Source organism: Myotis davidii, unplaced genomic scaffold (assembly GCF_000327345.1).
Source record: "Myotis davidii unplaced genomic scaffold, ASM32734v1 scaffold641, whole genome shotgun sequence".
NCBI classification, from domain to species: domain Eukaryota; kingdom Metazoa; phylum Chordata; class Mammalia; order Chiroptera; family Vespertilionidae; genus Myotis; species Myotis davidii.
Window position 1 is genome coordinate 1,165,126 of NW_006293232.1, and position 16,535 is coordinate 1,181,660.

Sequence of the window (16,535 nt, forward strand, 5' to 3'; positions counted from 1 at the left end):
CAGCTGCCCAGGGCCGCCCTAGGCTCAGGTAACCAGGGCTGTCTGAGGCTTGTGCTGCCGGCAGTGGCAGCAGCAGAGGTGTGATGGGGGCCTCGCCTTCCCCTGATCTCCGGGTCGCCTCCCGCCCCTGAGGGCTCCCAGACTGTGAGAGAGGGCAAGCCTGGCTGAAGGACCCCCCTCCAATGCATGAATTTTCATGCACCAGGCCTTTAGTTGTTTTATAAACAAGTGCATGAGTTAAAATGACCACTTTGGGTCAGCCTTATCTTCCCAACTGTTTTGGTCCTTTTGGGTCAGTGATTTGTAAGTCTGGATATGCGTTTGAATTATCGGTGGAAGTTATTTAAAATAGTGAGTTAGGATTAGTGGAGATTGGAGTCCAGGCATTTTAGAAAAAGGCAATGCTCCCAGATGACTCTGGCATAGTCAGGATTGAGGTTGCTTCAGCAAGCACCCCGTTTCCTGAACACGCTGACAATAAGGTCAGAGGGAGTCTATTGTGAGATTCTTTAACCTGGTTGTAAGTCACATTTCTTTCATTCTGATGTTTGGGGAGCCATGCTGTTCTGTATGTCTGATCTAGTCACTGAAGAGACGAATAGTACTTGAATGTCTATTTTTTTTTTTAAATATATTCTATTGATTTTTTACAGAGAGGAAGGGAGAGAGACAGAGAGCTAGAAACATCGATGAGAAACATTGATCAGCTGCCTCCTGCACTCTCCCCACTGGGGATGTGCCCGCAACCCAGGTACATGCCCCTGACCGGAATCGAACCTGGGACCCCTCAGTCCGCAGGCCAACGCTCTATCCACTGAGCCAAACCGGCTTCGGCTCGAATGTCTATTTTAAAGGACAGTATACTGTTTCTGTTTTGGTTACATATAATTTTGTCTAGTTTTATTTTTTATTATTATTTTTTTTTATTTATTTATTTAAATCCTCACCCGAGGATCTTAAATTATTTTGCAGAGTCTGTGCATATTTAAATAAATAACTGAAATTATTTTAGATACCAGTTAAATTGACCTGGTAATATATTGAACAGATGAGAATTTTCATTCATCCCGATACAGAAAAGTACTTACTCTGAAGTTTTATACTGTGTTCTCTGTGTGCTGTATGCCATATATAAAAAGAGTAAAATGCTGTGGAAGCTATAGCATATCTTAAAAGAGATCAATTTTATTGTTTCAGACATATTTTAATTTGGTTAAGCAAGCATTGTTATAAATAAGAGATAAGACTTCAGTTGGGATATTTTAAGTGGATGATACTTGGAATATTGGAAGATTCTTAGAAACAGTCCTTTTTAGAACTTAGATCTTTTTTTCTTTCTCATACTGTTGATTTCTGTAGAACCCAAGGGCACCTTTCATTTGTATATTTCATTGTGCAGATAAATAGGAGTCTGCATTTATGAGATTTTTCTATTTTTAAAAGCAAAATTTGTAAGCCTTCTACCACTTAAAAAAATTTTTTTTAGGAAGGGACCGATGTTTGTTTTTCATGTTATTGAGACAGTCATCCCTAGCAAAAAATTATCATTTTAAATAAGGAAGCATTTAAAAAAAATTTTTATTTAAAAAAAAATATCTGTTTTGCAGCTTATTCTTGCCGGAGCTCTCCGGATTGCTGACAGGGTGGAATCAGGAAAGACGTCGGTGGTGGTGCACTGCAGCGATGGCTGGGACCGCACCGCCCAGCTGACGTCCCTGGCCATGCTCATGCTGGACGGGTACTACCGAACCATCCGCGGATTCGAAGTCCTCGTGGAGAAAGAATGGCTGAGCTTTGGACATCGATTTCAGCTTGTGAGTAAAGAACCTTGAATCGATGTATTCCATGCATCCCACATCAGGCGTGTGAAAATAATGCCTTCTATTCATTAGCTATTCATCTAGAATCGATCATTTATTCTAGAGGGGTAAGCTTCTCAGGAGAACTTTTTGTTTTGGAAAGCATTAGCGTCTTCCATCCAGGCTCTGCAGCCTGAGCCAGGCCTGGCTATTTGGTAGGCCCCTGACCCAGCCTCTCTGTCATCTCTACCAGGAAACGTCAGGTCTCATCCCATGATTTCCATGGGCGTCTCCTGTCCTCCTGCAGTTGATAGTTCAGATTAGCAAGAATGGTTGTGGAATTACAAGGCACTTGTAGCTTTTCCTGTAGACTTAAAAAAAGATTAGAATGGCTGAATTATTATTCTCAACTTGAAGCAGCCCTACAAAGTAGCATTGCTCACACAAGATCAGGGTCTAAAAATACTGGGACTGGAAGAAAAAAAGTAAAATGTAACTCAGAGTTGGGAATAAAACAACTTTCCTGTTATCCTTTTTAAGGCACTAACACTTGGCCAGTGTTGCAGCCCTGGCCAAGCAGCTCAGTTGGTTAGAGCGTCATCCCGATACGGGCTTCCATCTTTGGTCCCCGGTCAGAGTACATACAACAAGTGACCAGTGAATGAATAAATAAGTGGGACAACAAATTGATGTATCTCTTTCTCTCTCTCTCTAAAAATCAGTAAATTAAAGTGTTGCAGTTAGTTTTATGGAAATGACAAGTTTTTGTGCCTTCTGTAAGTCTCAAAATTTATGTTGATGTTATCGTTGGTATCAAATTTAAGAGTCAGAGGAAGTCAGAGCCCAGCAGTTGTTGAACATCTGTGGTGTCCCACAGTGACTGTTTGGTGTCCTCATTGACACCACAGGAAAAAGCCGCAGTCTCTCCCCGAGGCTGTCAGTCTCCCCCCGGAAAGTCTACCTATTCGAAACCTCTTCCTCCTAGGGAACTAAAATCTGCTTCCCAGTGTTTCTACATTCCCCTTTGGAGACAAGAACAACAAATGTAACTACTTGTTCATATAAGATAGCCCTTCAGATATTAGGAAGTAGCTGTCAGTTCATGTCATATAGTCGTCAGTTCTTCTGGCTAAATATCCACTTTCCTCACTTGTCCTAGCTCCTCCCTCCTAGTTTTCCTCAGGACCTTTCTGCAGGTGGGTAGCCAGAACGAATCACAGTTCCTAAATGAATGGGTGTATTATGTCCCTTTCACATGTGCTTTTTTGTTACATCACACTTTGGATTTGTGTAGCTTTTACATAAACACACATTTAAGTAGTTTCTGCTAAACACTAAATTTGGAATCAGAAAACTTGGTTCTTATGTAATGTCTATTTGTGTTGGTTACAATCATAGAATTTGGAGAGTGAGAAGGAGTAATATTTTCACACAAAGTAGGAGCAGAGTGAGCACATGTCTAGAGAGTTGAGCGTGGCAAGAATAGCGATGAGGGAGGGTCAGGTTTAGAGAATCTTGGCCAGGGGAGGAGTTAGTGGGTCAGGGACCATAAAACCACTGAGAGTGTGGCTCGTGGCAGCATTTTCCTAGATGAGCTGAAAGGCTTTGTGAAAGAGGTCTACCCAGACGCTGTCTCTAATGTTAACCTTTAGTGTCCAGGAGTTGCCGGGGTATATGGGCATTGTTTATAAATGGCTTGAGAAAAACAGACATTTAATGGTAAGTCTGCTCTTTTGAACTTCAAGCTGTGAAATTGGGCATCTGGAGTATCTATTCAGATGGCTCACATTTTTCAATTCTCTATAAAATGAGAAGACTATTTAAAAATAAAACACAAAAAAACTTACTTCAAAGAATAAAGTTTTAGTCAGCCAAAGCTGCACATGTTATATAAATGTGACCAAAATCATAAACATAGCAAACTGTTTGAAATTGCTATGGTTTCCTAAATTGTCAGCTCTGGTTTTCTACTCCATTTACCCCAGGTGTTAGGTGAAAAATTAGCAAAATTTGACCAATAAAGGACATCTGGTCAAGATGCTGTGCTCACACATGGTTAATACAGGGCACTGATTCTCACACTTGTTGATTTCAAGACCTTTCATTCTTGACAATTATTGATGACCCCAGAGAACTTTGCTTATATGGTTTATGACTATCAGTATTTACCATATTAGAAATTAAATTGAATACTAATTAAATACTAATTAAAGAAATAAATCTATTTGTCTTAGTCCATTTGGACTGTTATAATAACATAGACCAGTGGTTCTAAACCTTCTTAACGCCGCGACCCTTTAATACAGTTCCTCATGTTGTGGTGACCCCCAACCATAAAATTATTTTTGTTGCTACTTCATAACTGTAATTTTGCTACTGTTAGGAATCATAATGTAAATATCTGATATGCAGGATGTATTTTCATTGTTACAAATTGAACATAATTAAAGCATAGTGATTAATCACAAAAACAATATGTAATTATGTATGTGTTTTCCGATGGTCTTAGGCGACCCCCGTGAAAGGGTCGTTCGACTCCCAGGTTGAGAACCACTGCCATAGATGGTGGCTTATAAACAACAGAAATTTATTCCTCACAGTTTTGTTGTTTTTAATCATCATCCAAGGATATTTTTTTCCATTGATTTTTTTTTTTGAGAAAGAGTGGGAGGGAGGGAGGAAGTGGGGGAGAAAGACGTCAATGTGAGAAATTGTCTCCCACATGCTCCCCAACCAGGGCTGGGGATCGAACCTGCAACCCATGTATGTACCAATGACTGGAAATTGAACCCACAACACTCGGGCACAGGCCTGTGCTCTAATCATTGAACACACTGGCCAGGGATATTTCTGTTAGAGGGCTAATAGTCCAGAGTCAGCGTGCCAGCATGGTGAGGTTCTGGTGAAGACACTCCTTTGGGTTGCAGATTGTAATCTTCTCACCGTCCTCACATGCAGGAAGAGGGCTCAGAAGCTCTGTGGGGTCTTTTTTGATATGAGCACTAACCCCATTCCACCAGAGGGTTCCACCCAGAGCCGAACTCTTCCTAATATCATCACATTAATGCAAAATAGGAATTCTGGGGAAACATTAACAAATAATATTTTAAAGAAAAATATATTTAACAAAACAAAGACGTTTTCATGAGAAGCATTGTTTTATGTTTTGGGGGTAATTTTTAAAATTTGGCTTAATATGACAGCTAAATTTCTTTTCTTCTGCATTCATTCTGCTGCAGTATGTTTTGCTGGTTGAAGTATATGACAGAAGAATCTGACCACACACAGACAGATACATAGTTTAGAAAGTAGAGTCTTTTAGTAGCTTTTTTAGGGAATTATTGGTATTATTCTTTGTTATTGTACCAAAACTTAAAAGGTAGTTTCTTAGAGATTAATTGTAATGTGGAATCCAAAACAATGTGGAATCCAAATCAATGAGGTTTTGTTGTTTGTTCCATTAAATTCTATTGGTCCGTCTCCCACTTTGAATAGTTCTTTTACCCACACGGGATTTTGTACCATCAGATGTTGGATATGTGGAAAATGCTTGCTTGCTGAGCTATATACCTTTTCCACTGTTAATGCATTTTTAAAAAATCTTTATTGTTCAGATTATTACAGCTGTTCCCCCTTTCCCCCCCATAGCTCCCCTCCACCCAGTTCGCCCCCTCCCCCACCCTTACCCCCCCACTGTCCTCACCATAGGTGTACTTTTTGTTGGTGGGTCATACACATGGAAAATGTAGCTATTTCCAGGGCCGTCTCAGCCTCGCAGGGGGCACCGCAGCCTCACAGGGGGCACCGTATCCCACGTTGGGGGTGAAGGTGCGAGGCAGAAGCTCCTCTCGCTGTCTCTCCTGCTGCTCCCTTGCGTATTGCCGATGCTGGAAGTGCTGGACATCATACTTTAACTGGTCAACACAAGGTTTGGCATTCTGTCTTTTGTTGGGAGACTCCTTGCTGGACAAAATCTCCAGGCGTTCTTGCTGGCTGAATATCTGGTATGCTTGCTTGGATTTCGTTTTCTACTAAGCGCACACACTGCCTGTCTGCCGTCACCCAGCGTCCCATGTGAGACTGGATCTGGTGGGCCTGCCTTCTCCGAACCAGATTCTGCTTCTTGAGTGTGTCCCTTATGGGTGCGAGGAGTTGAAATCTGCAGTTTGTTGGGTTAAGCTGCAAAAGCGCAGGTGGTTAAGCACAGGAGGTTCCTTTTGTGCTTCTGGCACAGCTCGGGCGGGGATGGAAATTGAGTAGGGCAGGGTCTCAGGGAGTCACCAGGGCAGAGCAAGCAGCAATGGTGTCTCTGACTCCTCGCCTCTCTAACTCCGCGTCCCCGAGTGCCCGCGAGCAGCTCCGCGAGAAAGCCACTCTCGGTTTCGGACCCGCTTCAAGGCCGTCCCGCCCCTCCCCGTAGGGGTCTGGGACCTCAGAATCCCGCCCCAAACAAGCTCAGTGGATTCAAGAGTTTGTAAACCCTTTCGATTGAAAAAAACCGCCCATCCAGTTGCAGCCTGCCTGGTGCGCGACTCCGTACCTCTGCTCTTGGCGCCTCTGCATATCCTATTCAGTCTCAATGTGCTTCTTTCTTTCCTTCCAGTTGTAGAACTTCCACTGGGCCAGCTTCCCCATGGTTCTGAATGATAGCTGTTTTGTCTTATAGTTGGTATTTTCAATGTTGCTGTGGGAGGCAGCACGCACAGGGCTGTGCCTTACGCCGCCATCTTGGTTCTTCCAATGCATTCCTTTATATAATCCCATAAACCACAGCTGTTAATACCACCACTGATTTTATTGGAAGTCTTTAGGTATTATCAAACTTATGTGGCAGGTAAAAGTTTTCCAAAAATCTAATTTTCACTCAAAAGCTTGAATTTTATCATTGGCAACAAATACTGTCCATTGAATTCCTTGAAGTGACACAGTCACTTTGTACGTTTTCTTTTTAAAAAAAATATATTTTATTGATTTTTTTACAGCGAGGAAGGGAGAGAGTCAGAAACATCCATGAGAGAAACATCGATCAGCCGCCTCCTGCACACCTCCCACTAGGGATGTGCCTGCAACCCAGGTACATGCCCTTGACCGGAATCGAACCTGGGACCCTTCAGTCCGCAGGCCGACGCTCTATCCACTGAACCAAACCAGCTTCGGCACTTTGTACATTTTCAAAAAGTCTGCAAGATAGTCAAGTCTTCATAACCATAGTTCACTTATCAATTGTTCTTTCAAGTCAGAATGATGTTCTGTGAAAAGGTGTCAGTTCCTGTCGTTCTACTTAAGTTTACAGCAGAAGCGCATCATGTGCATTTCCCATTTGTTATACAGAATAGTAAAAAAAATGCATTTAATAACGTTAATACTTTTTACTGCTTCAAGGAAACTGCTCCAGAAATTGGCTCTAGTCCCTTTCATTTGAGTGCTGTGTGTGGCAGGGCAGGGTGTAACCACAGTGCAGCTTCATTTCACTGCCTTGCTTGATTCCTCCCACGGTACCAAAACGTTTGATCCTTCATCACTTCTGCACCATGAGTGCAAACGTCAATGAATTTAAAAAGGCAGATGACATTTTAGGATTATGAAATTAGTTTGACCTCACAGTCCCCCCCACCCCCAGAAGTCTAGGGATCATATTTTTAGAATCAGTGGCTTTAAGATAGGGAGCAGGGGTCTGTTTCAGTCACCTGGGGCAAAGGTGCTCAGAGAAAGAAAAAACTGAGAACCTGGGTGAGAGTGCATGCTTGGAGGGCAGAAGTCAAGCATTTTTTAAAGGTTTATGAAGGTTTGTGCTAATGTTGATTCTTCTTGTTAAAGAGACTGGAGCTAAGATGCAACAGGTCCCCTTCATGCACTGGCCAAGGTGTTAGAGGAGAAGGGTATTTTATATGACAACATAATATTCAGGGGGAAATTAGATCTCTGAGGTCTGACTACTCCAATCTTCCATTATCAGCCTTTTAGGTCTGGGTTTCATTTATTATTATTTTTAGAGAGAGGGGAAGGGAGAGGGAAAAAAGAAACATTGGTGTGAGAGTGAACATCGATAAGCTGCTCACCCCCCCACCCACCCCCACTTATTACTGGGGATGGAGCCCACAATCCTGGCATGTGCCCTGTCCGGTGTGGCTCAGCTAGTTGGGCATCGTCCTATGCACTGAAATGGTGTTGGTTCAATTGCCTAGGTTTCATTTATTAAACGAAGTTGTAATTCCTGTTAAAAGCATCACATGTTAAACCTGGCAGTTTGCACATAAAAATGTTTTTTTTTCTTTTTATTGAATTTATTGGGGTGATACTTGTTAGCAAAGCATATACAGTATGTGTGTGTATGTGTGTGTGTGTGTGTGTATATATATGTGTATATATATGTGTGTGTGTGTATATGTGTGTGTGTGTGTGTATATATATATATATATATCTCCCACATTCAAAGGCTGGTAAATCGTGTTGTTTACCCATATCTTCAGAAAAAAATCACTTCTATTGTGGTAAACAACCTGCTTCCCTATTTATAATGGTCTGGCCCTCTAGCACCTTCAGTGCGAAATTATAGCTGATTTGCCTACAAACGTCAGGTGGTCATAATCTGGCCATTCAGTGTAGGTTTCAGGTGCACGAGTCTACTGTATGGACATTTCATAGGTAGGGTGATGGTGATGGCTATTTTCTTTGCTATGCTCTTTTAGAAAGATTTTCTGGCATTTAAAAAATATTGACAAAATAGTATTTTTATTGGAAATTTATTTTCATTAAAAAATGAAAAACTCCACAAAGTTCACATGCTATTTCACTGTCTTTCTTCAGAGACTTGGGCATGGAGATAAGAATCATGCAGATGCAGATAGATCGCCTGTTTTTCTTCAGTTCATCGACTGTGTCTGGCAAATGACAAGACAGGTAACTTAATATATCCATTCTTACATCTCTTTTTTAAGCCTTCCCGTTGGAGTTAGGAGATTGGTCACTGATTTTCCTATATTTCATGTAAAATGAAAATTCTTGTAAGGTTTCTAGGTAACATAACTATTACCTAATTATCACGTTGTGAATTAGTATTAAACACTTGACAATTTGATTCCATCAGCATTTCAGTGAGTGGTTCCATAATAACCCAAGAGGTTTCCTCCTCTATAGACAATTAGTAACATCACGCAGCATGTTCACCCAAAAGCTCATCTGCATATTGTTAAAAAGGTAAAGAAATGAAGAAACAGATAAATTTAATGAAAAATGGGTTGGGTGGGAAATGATGGCAAGATAGGTATATAATGGGTTCTTTATTTTTCTTAGGTATGGAGAGATTGGTTTTTTAGAGCTTCTACCAACTTTCTAATAAACCAATGTGAAATCTAGTGTAAATGGTTTGCTATATTTAGATAGCCCAAAACAGAAAAAAAATCTGGTTAATTATGGGATCACCCCCTAATGAGGCAAGGGTTTGGGTCATAAAAATATTTAACTCTACTTAAGAAAAATCACCTCAAAACCCCAAAGTTGGATACAGCTCACTGGTATGTCAGTTAACTATCACCCAAGGGTTTATTAGACCTCAGCTGGGAGTCTGGTTTGTTTTTAGTTAGATTCTCATCTGAATATAAGGTAGGGAAATTGGTGGCTCTGCTCTGCTTTAGGGTCACATTTTAGCTTCAAGAAAATACTATTTAAAACAGGGGTCCTCAAACTTTTTAAACAGGAGACCAGTTCACTGTCCCTCAGACCGTTGGAGGGCCGGACTATAGTTTTAAAAAAACTATGAACAAATTCCTATGCACACTGCACATATCTTATTTTGAAGTAAAAAAACAAAATGGGAACAAATACAATATTTGTATTTGCATGTGGCCCACGGGCCGTAGTTTGAGGACCCCTGATTTAAAAGGAAGTGGTGATCCTTAGGGAAAAATACACCAATTACAGTGTATATTGAAGTTTCTTTCTTCCCAAAAGAATTTCAATTTGGGTGGATTATTTGGAAACTTGCTGGGTTAAACTGTGTTGTAGATATGACTACAGTATGAAGAGGCTGCTATTTTCACACATATGCTACGAATGTGTATACAATTCAGTTTTGTTCTGTGCATCAGGTTCTCATATGTTGTGGGAGGGGAGATGCTACATACTTATTTTAATGTTCACTACTTCTTGGAGCACGTGAGAAATTTTCCTTTGGAATTGCCTTTGAGGTAGTCTATCAGCTATACAAATCCTTACCAATCCTTTTTTGGGTTTTGACTAAAAATAATAGGATCCACTTAAAGAAAAAACCAAAACATCCATGTGAGAGAGACACATTGATTGGTTGCCTCCCACATGTACCCCGACAGGGGCTGGGGATCGAGCCTGCAACTGAGATACGTGCCCTTGACTGGAATAAAACCCAGGACCCTTCAGTCCAAGGGTAGACTCACTATCTACTGAGCCAAACTGACCAGGGCAGGACCCATTTTTGGCCATTACCATATTCAGTTTCTAAATAGCATTTGGCTGTTGGCAAAAATCAAATGCCCTATCAACGGACTAGGAAGGTTGTGTGAAGCCGTGGCATCATGGATGCTTATATGGACTGCTTCCCAAGGGGACTATCTTAAAGGGGCAACATAAGTGAATATATTAGTTCTGGTATGCTTGTTAAAAAAAAATCAAAGTTACCAGTTGCTTATGTGGCAGAATATATGAGTAGTACATGTCTTCCTGAGTAGCTGTGTTAACTTTCTATATGTTATATACCTAATAGCAGTCTTACTTCAGTGCTGAGCTTAAGGTAAAGTAGAAAATCAGTTTAATCTTGTTTCTTAGATAATCTAAAATACATTATAGAAGTGATGATTCTTTAGACATCTAGTTCTGTTTTATGTACATTTTCTTCCTGAACATGTTACAATGTTTACTGGTAATCTTTAGTTTTACAAATAATTGCATGTTTGTTCAGAGATTTAAATAACACATTTGTCAAAATGAGAATCATGTTGTAGTTAACCAGATTCTACCTCTGTTCTTACTCGCATCTTCAGGAAGCAGTGGATGAAGGGCCCTTGAGATTTTAAATATGCAAGAACAAAATATTCCTCTTCTGTTTAAGATTTTAAAAGCAGTGCCAACAGTTAATGCTCTGCTGTTTTAGTGTTGCTGTGAGGAAATGCCCACTGATTAAGATATCTTCTCATAACTGAGCTGAAAGCCCTGCCAGGAAGAGCTATCCACAGGCTCAGCTCTTCAGGATTGCTATTTCATGAGTCAGAGGACACGCATAGTTGGCTAATAAATAAGGCTCAGAGTGTTAATCAGGTGATGGGATTTATTTTGTAAATAAATGGGATTTGGCCAAGCTTCTTAAAATACTTGGCTTTATGTTGGCATGTGCTTGATCACCTGCTGCATTCATTCAGTTCCATAGCCACTACATGGAGTTATCATTTATTCTTGGAGAAATCTGCTATATTACCCTGCTTAGGGCTTCCTAAAATTTAGGAAATTATAAGGTAAAGTTGTTTTTAACCCTGTCCCTTTTGCTTACAGTTCATGCTATTTTCCTTCACTACTGGGTAGGAATCATTCTAAAAAAACTTACTTGAAGTGAATATTTCCCAACTCTGCAATCTAAATATTCATGGAATTCCTTTTCAGTTGTGTAATTGGTACAATCTTACATGGAAACTTTGGGATAATTTTGAACTATTACATTGACAGGATGGATTAAACTAAATCCTTTACCTTCCTGTGGTCTGTAATTTGACCTTGATAAATTCCCCACAGGTTGTGTTGTTTGTATAATATTAAGACATCTAGTAGGCCGCTGCCGTTAGGTTATGGAGAAAGTGAATTTTCTTTTTAATTAGAAAGAGGCTGCCAAAGTCCTGGGTTACACGATACTCCCATTTGCCTGGCTGCTCCTTGAAAAGATGAGCAGGTTCGCTTTAAATGATCTGCACATCTGCCTGGGGCAGTTATTTGTGCGCATTGCTGACATTTTTTTGGAGACATTGATGCTATTTTTTTGTAATTTCTAAAACAAAACAATGTTTTTGAAATTTAAAGAAAAACCTTATGTTGTTTATGGTCACTTTTGGCAGAGAAAGATTAGAGTTTCCAGAATTGCCCAGGTCAAAATTCCTCAGCTTGTGGGGCTAGCAGATGTAGATCAGAAACATCAAGGTCAGACCACTCAAATTCTTGATGCATAAGAAAAGATTTTGGAGAAATCTTAGAACTAAATGGTAAAATGATTTTTGAACAGAAAACCAAGCAGATGCCATAATGGCTTAGAAATATAGTTTTGAATATTTGGCCTACTTTTAAATATTATAAAGGATCTATCTACTCATATACTACAGGGTGAATATGCTCGAAAAAGATGTCTTAATAGTTTTGTTTGTGGTGTTTGATTTGCAGTTTCCTACAGCATTTGAATTCAATGAATATTTTCTCATTACCATTTTGGACCACCTGTATAGCTGTTTATTCGGAACATTCCTTTGTAACAGTGAACAGCAGAGAGTAAAAGAGGTAAAATAATGAGCCCCTGTCCTGGTCTATCCTCAACATGTATTTTCCCTACTACAGTGTATGTTGTGATGGATTGCAACTGAATAGTTCTTTTGAATGATTTCTTTGGCCAGACTTTATTATGATTCCTTCTTCCCAAACTTCTGAGCCTGATCTACTAGTATTTTAAAGTACCTCTGTTGCAATGCTAAAGTGCTAGCTAGCTGCCAGGTGAGTTATGGGTGGGAAGTAGTGTCTGCTAAGGAGCACCAGTGTACCTGTTATCCTTGCAGGATGGAAATCCTTCAGAACAGGTGCAGTACATATAATTGGTAATATATGATAAAACATACATTTAAATAAATGTATAACTCAAATCTGAAAATATATTCATGCGACATTTTAGTTTTTAAAATCATAAAATAATACTGTAAAACATTTAAACACTGAAAAGATACTGTGTATAAAGTTATTTTGTTACCCCATTTAGCCAAAGATATTACTGGTGGTTGGTATTATTTACAACAAACCATATAAGGATTACTTCTGTATGAAATTCTTAATCCTATTGATCAGTGTATCTCCCTGCATCAATTTTCATTTTTAAAAAAGTGGTTAGATTTTCCATAAAGCAGTAGTGGGGAACCTTTTTTTCTGCCAAGAGCCATTTGGATATTTATAACATCATTCTTGGGCCATACAAAATTATAAACTTAAAAATTAGCCTGCTATGTTTGTCAAACATTGAATGAACTCCCCGTAATGCCTTGGCAGGGCCAGACGTTCTCACCACTGCTAAAGCAGAGTGGAGAGTTGCTTGCTTTGAGCCGGGCTGCCTGATTCAGACCTTGGATTTTTCACTTACTGTGTGACTTCCGGCAAGTTAATTTCTGCTTCTGTAAAATTAGGGGAAATAGTACTTATTGGTGTGAGGATTCCACCATACAAAACTCTACAGTCATTGCTATGTAGTAAGTGCTTCCTGGACTATATTAATTTACCATAGTATCTTCAGTGTCTACTAACACACAGTAAATAATTGCCTGCATAGTAGACACTCAAGAATTGGTTAAATGTTAGATAATTGAGAATAGCTAAGTTCCTAAATACTTGCATTTTTTGAGCCTTGAATAGGATTTACTATATCTTGATATTTAAAAAGGAACATTTTTACTGAGGTATAATTTGCAGTCCACAAAATTCACTCTCTTAGAAGTATATTATTTAGTACAAGCATGTCAGCAGGCATGAGTTTGACATGCTTGGTTTAGTGGTTTTTAAGGTATCTAGAGTTGTACAAACATCAGCACTATGTTCACAACATTGGAAAGAAACTGTACCTGTTAGTACTTACTCTCCATTCTCCTGCCCTCCCAGCCCCTGGCAAACCCTAATCTGTCTGTGGATTTGCCCCTTCAGGACGTTTCATGGAAATGGAGTTATTCAGGATATGGCCTCAGTGTCTGGCTTCTTTCACGTAGCATAAGGTTTGATTTGTAGCAGTTATCAATACTTCATACCTTTTTATGGATGAACGTTCCATCGTATAACTATTGTCAGTTGATAGATGTTTGGATTTCTACTTTTTGGCCATTATAAAAAATGCTGCTTTGAACATCTATGCACAGAATTCTATGTGCCTGTTTTTAATTCTCTTGGGTATAAACCTAAGAGTAGAATCATGGGCACAGTAACTCTATGTTTACCTTTTTGAGGAACTGCACTGTTTTCCAATACCCTCTGATTTTAATGTAAGTGGGGATATCACTGAAGTGATCACAACATACCTCTAAAGTACAAAGAGCTTATGTGATGAATCTCGACTTTTCCTTTTTACAGAACCTTCCTAAAAGGACAGTGTCACTGTGGTCCTACATAAACAGCCAGCTGGAAGACTTCACTAATCCTCTCTATGGGAGCTACTCCAATCACGTCCTTTATCCAGTAGCCAGCATGCGCCACCTAGAGCTCTGGGTGGGATATTATGTGAGGTGGAATCCATGTATGAAACCACAGGTATGCTGTACAATACACAGCAGGAGTTTTCATCCATGCAATTGTATAGTAACTAGAAAAAGTATGTGCATATTTAGAACTTTTCCCTTTCCTGGTTAATAGTTACAACTGTATAGTAGAAAAAGCACTCCACAGGGGTAATAGGTATATTTGGTTCTTAGCATTCCTGACTTCGATTGGATTACTTTGGAAATAACACTTCTGTTTCGTCCTTTCTCCCCTGTACAATGAAGGTGTCAGACTGGATAACTTCTAGAGGCCTTTCTTAATTAGGTTAGAGAAATAGGAAATTTTGGTTCAGTTTGAAATGTGGACTAACTACTAAACTCTTCAAAAGACTAAAAACCTTAATCTAAACTATAGGAATTACTTGACATTGGCTTTTAGATTGTATTGTTAATTATTTGATATATTTGGAAAATTGCCAGTTTTAGAGTATTCTGTGGAAATACTATGGGCACTGGGAAAGCCAGAGGAAGAGCAGTGGTGCTAGAGAAAACCCCACATTTTAACATTTAGGGACAGAACTACATACCAGAATGTGACTTTGGGTTTGTTTAGAACTGTCTAGTTGGAATAATTTTGTGGTGTTTTGCTTTTGTAGGAGCCCATTCACAATAGATACAAAGAACTTCTTGCTAAACGAGCAGAACTTCAGAAAAAAGTAGAGGAACTACAGAGAGAGATCTCCAACCGATCAACCTCATCCTCAGAGAGAGCCAATTCTCCTGCACAGTGTGTCACTCCTGTCCAGACAGTGGTGTGAAAGGACCGTTAGCCGGGGCCATCACAACCACAAACTCCTGATTACAAATGGCAGCTCTGAGTAAAGTCTCCTGAACTTAGAACCCATCTATGAGAGAAAGTCAGTCCTTTATTTATTGAAATCTGAGTTCAGAACTGTAGCAGTGCAGGGGGCTTAAGTGGAATAACCACATATATAACTACATGATCATAACACTAATATTAAGTTACCCAAAGAATATTAAAATGCTTCAATCCTAAATCTACAGTAGGAATAAGTTTGATTTTAAAAGGAAAATGCTCTTATAAATTTTGGTGTCTGGTAAAATCAAAATACAAACCACTTCAAAAATATAACTCTTGATGGAAGAGAGCTCATTGCACAGAGGAGAGGAGGAGCATCACTTTTCAAACCAACACTGACGTTCCACGGCATTATATACACTGTAACCCATGACAGATCAAGTCTGACACACCTTTCCCCATCCTGCGTTTTCTTTTTATTTTTGCGTGTAATTGATCTACTTTGGTCACCCACATTCTTCATACATGATAAGGCAAAGTCTTGAAGATATTATAGTGTAGTTGAAAATTTTGTGGTCATTATTTATGTACTTATTTAAGATGCATTATTGAGTAGCTGTCCAGGATTTCAAAGAATTCCACATTCTTCAGATTAGTTTCCACTTGACCAATTACTAGAAATAACATTTAAAAGCTCATTATCTACCCTACTTTAGATTTCTTTTGGTGTATCTGAGCACAGAATTGCTAAATTTTGAGGCAATATTTTAAAGTTTACAAGGATTTTTTTCTGAAATCTATAAATTGCTTATGATAAGCATTATGCTCAAATTTTACATGAAATATTTTACTACTGTCCTTTGTAAAGTCTGTACTTCCACTGAATGATAAAGTCTACCAAAGAACTTACTGCATGTAAAAATGTATTACAATCTGAAAGCCAGAAAAAGAACTCCCGCTTCACTGCACCTGCTGCAGCAGGAGTTCAGTACTGGTATAAACGTGGACTCCTTGATGCCTGTGTTACTCTATAAGAGCCATAGGTTATGTACTGTAACAAAGGAGCTTCTTGGCCCTTGGGTCTTTAAATAAAAGCAAATTTCAACTGACTTCTAAACTTTGTCCTTATCCTATTTATTTACATTGTTTCTTTTGCAGAAATGTTATTTGGATTTTTTTTTTTTGAGGAAAGTGGTATGCTCCTTGCATCTGTTTCAAAATGAAATGTTCAATTTGACTTGTATATTAGAGGGAAAATAGGTTCAAACAATACAGTGTTTTTTCACTTGTTAATTCACTATAGTCTGAACCTTAGCCCTGCTCTTCCTGTGTATGCAAAATTTTGTCATTATGTGTAATTTCTTAAAGAAATTTATAATCAGGAGTTAAGTGGCCAGTCTATCAGAATTAAAGCTGAGTTTTCTATTCCAAATATTTTATACACCCATTCTCTCCTGTTCATTCTAC

General features: G+C 39.2%; 1 protein-coding gene across 1 annotated transcript in view; it reads left to right on the forward strand.

Moving 5' to 3' along the window:
* Nucleotides 1-16,180, forward strand: part of MTMR2 (myotubularin related protein 2) — a gene marked incomplete at its 5' end in the record, with an annotated part of 45,133 nt that extends 28,953 nt beyond the window's left edge. Inside the window, 5 exons of the mRNA XM_015565983.1 lie at nt 1,608-1,814; nt 8,607-8,699; nt 12,192-12,305; nt 14,124-14,300; nt 14,905-16,180. Of these exons, the coding sequence (XP_015421469.1) occupies nt 1,608-1,814; nt 8,607-8,699; nt 12,192-12,305; nt 14,124-14,300; nt 14,905-15,066 (753 nt within the window). The remainder of the gene's footprint in view (nt 1-1,607; nt 1,815-8,606; nt 8,700-12,191; nt 12,306-14,123; nt 14,301-14,904) is intronic.
* Nucleotides 16,181-16,535: the final 355 nt, after the last annotated feature.